The sequence below is a fragment of the Salvelinus alpinus genome, chromosome 11 (genome assembly GCF_045679555.1).
Source record: "Salvelinus alpinus chromosome 11, SLU_Salpinus.1, whole genome shotgun sequence".
Taxonomy (NCBI): domain Eukaryota; kingdom Metazoa; phylum Chordata; class Actinopteri; order Salmoniformes; family Salmonidae; genus Salvelinus; species Salvelinus alpinus.
The window spans coordinates 11,402,626-11,406,431 of NC_092096.1; the positions used below are offsets into that span (position 1 = coordinate 11,402,626).

General features: G+C 43.7%; 1 protein-coding gene across 2 annotated transcripts in view; it reads left to right on the plus strand.

Annotated features, from left to right (window-relative positions):
• Nucleotides 1-3,806, plus strand: part of grip1 (glutamate receptor interacting protein 1) — a 421,581-nt gene that overhangs the window by 397,969 nt on the left and 19,806 nt on the right. Inside the window, exons 21-22 of one of the 2 annotated variants that reach the window (XM_071331724.1) lie at nt 2,725-2,836; nt 3,243-3,278. In XM_071331724.1, coding sequence (XP_071187825.1) covers nt 2,725-2,836; nt 3,243-3,278 — 148 coding nt within the window. The remainder of the gene's footprint in view (nt 1-2,724; nt 2,837-3,242; nt 3,279-3,806) is intronic. The other variant, XM_071331723.1, reaches the window with a different exon arrangement.

A 3,806-nucleotide genomic window follows, 5' to 3' on the forward strand; every position in this document is an offset into this window, starting at 1 on the left:
ATCTGTCGTTCTGCCCCTGAACAAGGCAGTTAACCCACTGTTCCTAGGCCGTCATTGAAAATAAGAATTTGTTCTTAACTGACTTGCCTAGTTAAATAAAGGTAAATAAATAAATAATCTTGCAACCAACTGTCAAACACCTCAGTCATGTTTCAGTGATTGCTCTGAATTCCCTGCCGGTAAACACACAGCCCAGAAACACTACAACATTAAAGTATTATTAGGGAAATATTACTAGTATGTGTACATACTACTGATAATAGAGCTGCTATTTGAGCTTGACCTTGGCTAACGGCTATTTGTGTTTGATAAAGAAGCTCTTTATAATTCAGTCATTAGCATATCTTCTATCCATAAATTCCCTTTTTTAAAAGCTTATGAATAAAGTACAAAAGGGAACAGGAAGTACAGAACACAGATTTGTTTCTTGTTCCTGTGGACCGATATCAAAGCTGTTGTCTGTTCCTGTTAATAGTTTCCCCTCTGGCCTCAGATGTACCCTCAGTTGATCTAGTTCTATGTGGAACATATCAGGACTAACGTGATAGCTTGGTATCCAATGGAGAATAATCACAGCTGAGGATGTGGCTTAGCACAGTGGGGGGAAAAAACGATCGCTTTAGGCAGTATTGAAATCTTCAAAGAGATTCAAGTGTAAATGAAAGCAAAGCGCCCTTACAGAATTCCCTATGAGCCCTGGTCAAATAGGTCTGGTGGTAGAATAGTGTATTAATCCCCAAAGGGGGGGTGGGGGGGGGGGGTTATTGGTTTTGCTGACGAATCACATCCACAAAAAACAACAACAGACATTCCACAAGGAATAGAACGGAATAACTCCTCACCTGACCTAAAATATACATGTTCCTGGTTCATAACTAGTGTGTTGATATATACATGTTCCTGGTTCATAGCTAGTGTGTTAATATATACATGTTCCTGGTTCATAACTAGTGTGTTAATGAATACATGTTCCTGGTTCATAACTAGTGTGTTAATATATACATGTTCCTGGTTCATAACTAGTGTGTTAATATATACATGTTCCTGGTTCATAACTAGTGTGTTAATATATACATGTTCCTGGTTCATAACTAGTGTGTTAATGAATACATGTTCCTGGTTCATAACTAGTGTGTTAATATATACATGTTCCTGGTTCATAACTAGTGTGTTAATATATACATGTTCCTGGTTCATAACTAGTGTGTTAATATATACATTTTCCTGATTCATAACTAGTGTGTTAATATATACATGTTCCTGGTTCATAACTAGTGTGTTAATATATACATGTTCCTGGTTCATAACTAGTGTGTTAATAGATACATGTTCCTGATTCATAACTAGTGTGTTAATATATACATGTTCCTGGTTCATAACTAGTGTGTTAATATATACATGTTCCTGGTTCATAACTAGTGTGTTAATAGATACATGTTCCTGGTTCATAACTAGTGTGTTAATATATACATGTTCCTGGTTCATAACTAGTGTGTTAATGAATACATGTTCCTGGTTCATAACTAGTGTGTTAATAGATACATGTTCCTGGTTCATAACTAGTGTGTTAATATATACATGTTCCTGGTTCATAACTAGTGTGTTAATATATACATGTTCCTGGTTCATAACTAGTGTGTTAATGAATACATGTTCCTGGTTCATAACTAGTGTGTATCTTTGAGGGGGATTCTCCTCTATTGCTCAAAGATGATCATCAAGGAGGTACAAAAACTCACCGGAGCTGTTCATCAATTAACCGTCATCAGAAAAGGGATTCAAAGGGAATCAAATTGGTGTCTTGGTGTTCTTGATATATTGTTCATTAAAGTACCTCTCTTCCTTAACGTTCGACAGAGCTTCTACTCTGCCCACCGGCCTAATCACTGACAGCAGGTGAGGCACACGGCAGGGCTGTCTCCTTATACCCCTTTAGTTCTCAAACCAACCAACCCTAACCTCACCTAACCCTAACCTGGGTGGCACAGGGCAAGAATGTACCCTCGCACCGCTGATGTTCTCAAACCAACCCAATCCTCTCACTGAAACCTCCCAGTCTCCCACTTAAACCAAGCAAGCCACCTTGTGTCTCTCCTAACCTCAACACAACTCACCTGTAACCCAACACCTGACCCCACCTTCACCTGAATGGCACAAGGCAGGGCTGTTCCCTCCCACCACTAACGTTCTCAACCCAAACCAACCCTTACCCCCTACTGGTCGCTCCCCTTCGCCTCAATAAACTATCTCTGAAACACACCTCTCAGCTGGATCTCCCAGCCCCTGGTCCAGCATGACACATCCATCTCCTTGTGTCCAAACTGTCTGGGTGGTGTGTCTATATCGCCTCTCTGTTAGTGTCTATATCTCAGCACTCTCCTACCCACCTACCTCCCTACCTACCTAGCTAACTGCCTACCTAGTTACCTAGATATCTACCTACCTGCCTACATACCTACCTACCTACCTACCTACCTACCTGCCTACATAGCGACCTACCTACCTACCTACCTACCTACCTACCTACCTACCTACCTACCTACCTACCTACCTACCTACCTACCTACCTACCTACCTACTGTTCCACTCTCTCTGCCTGCACAGCCCATTGACACCCGGCCCACACGTTGTGGTCACCAGCCCTCATCAGTGTGGTTGCCTGCCCTGACTGCTCACTGATTGTCTGACTGGGGGTGTTAACCTCTGACCTCTTCCCCCCTCCAGGTTCACTGTGGGTCATGACGGGACCGAGCCGGACCAGGAAGAGAACTTCTGGTCTCAGGCCCTGGAAGATCTAGAGACCTGCGGCCAGTCTGGCATCCTGAGGGAACTGGAGGTAAACAAGGAGCCAAAATGGCCGAATACATCCACAGTTTCATTCATCACAGTACAATACTACCCGAGCCGGACCAGGAAGAGATCTTCTGGTCTCAGGCCCTGGAAGATATGGAGACCTGCGGCCAGTCTGGCATCCAGTTTCATTCATCACAGTAGATTTAAAATGGCTGAGGACATGTACAGTTCCATTCATCACAATACAAACACAACACTGACAAACCTACGTATCTTCTAGACCAGTGGCTTTACTTATACAGTAACATATTAGTGAAGAAAAGCTCTCAACTCTCACCTTTCACCTCTTCTGTCCCCATCCCTTCCACTTCCTGTTTTGGAGTTCTCTTTTTTTGAATCGCATGATGTCACTTCCTGTGGATGTGTGTAACCGCTCCTTCTCTTTCCAGGACGAGCCAGACAGGCTTCTGAATAAGAGAAACTTGGTACACCCTTTTCCTTTTTGGGGCTTCCTCTCTGCTTGTAGCTGACACTGTGGCACCCTGGTGCTGTCCCTGTACTGCTGGCACCTCTCTCTCTCTCTCTCTCTCTCTCTCTCTCTCTCTCTCTCTCTCTCTCTCTCTCTCTCTCTCTCTCTCTCTCTCTCTCTCTCTCTCTCTCTCTCTCTCTCTCTCTCTCTCTCTCTCTCTCTCTCTCTCTCTCTCTCTCTCTCTCTCTCTCTCTCTCTCTCTCTCTCTCTCTCTCTCTCTCTCTCTCTCTCTCTCATATGCTAGTGGGCTGCGGGGGGGGGGTGCTCTGTAGCCTCTGATAATCACCAGTGCAGCTTGTCTCAGATCCTGGGGCTGCATTCAAACCCTAACTCTATGCACATCCATAGAGGACCATCTACCCTGGTTATAGATTCAAACCCCAACTCTATGCACATCCATAGAGGTCCATCTACCCTGGTTATAGATTCAAACCCTAACTCTATGCACATCCATAGAGGACCATCTACCCTGGTTATAGATTCA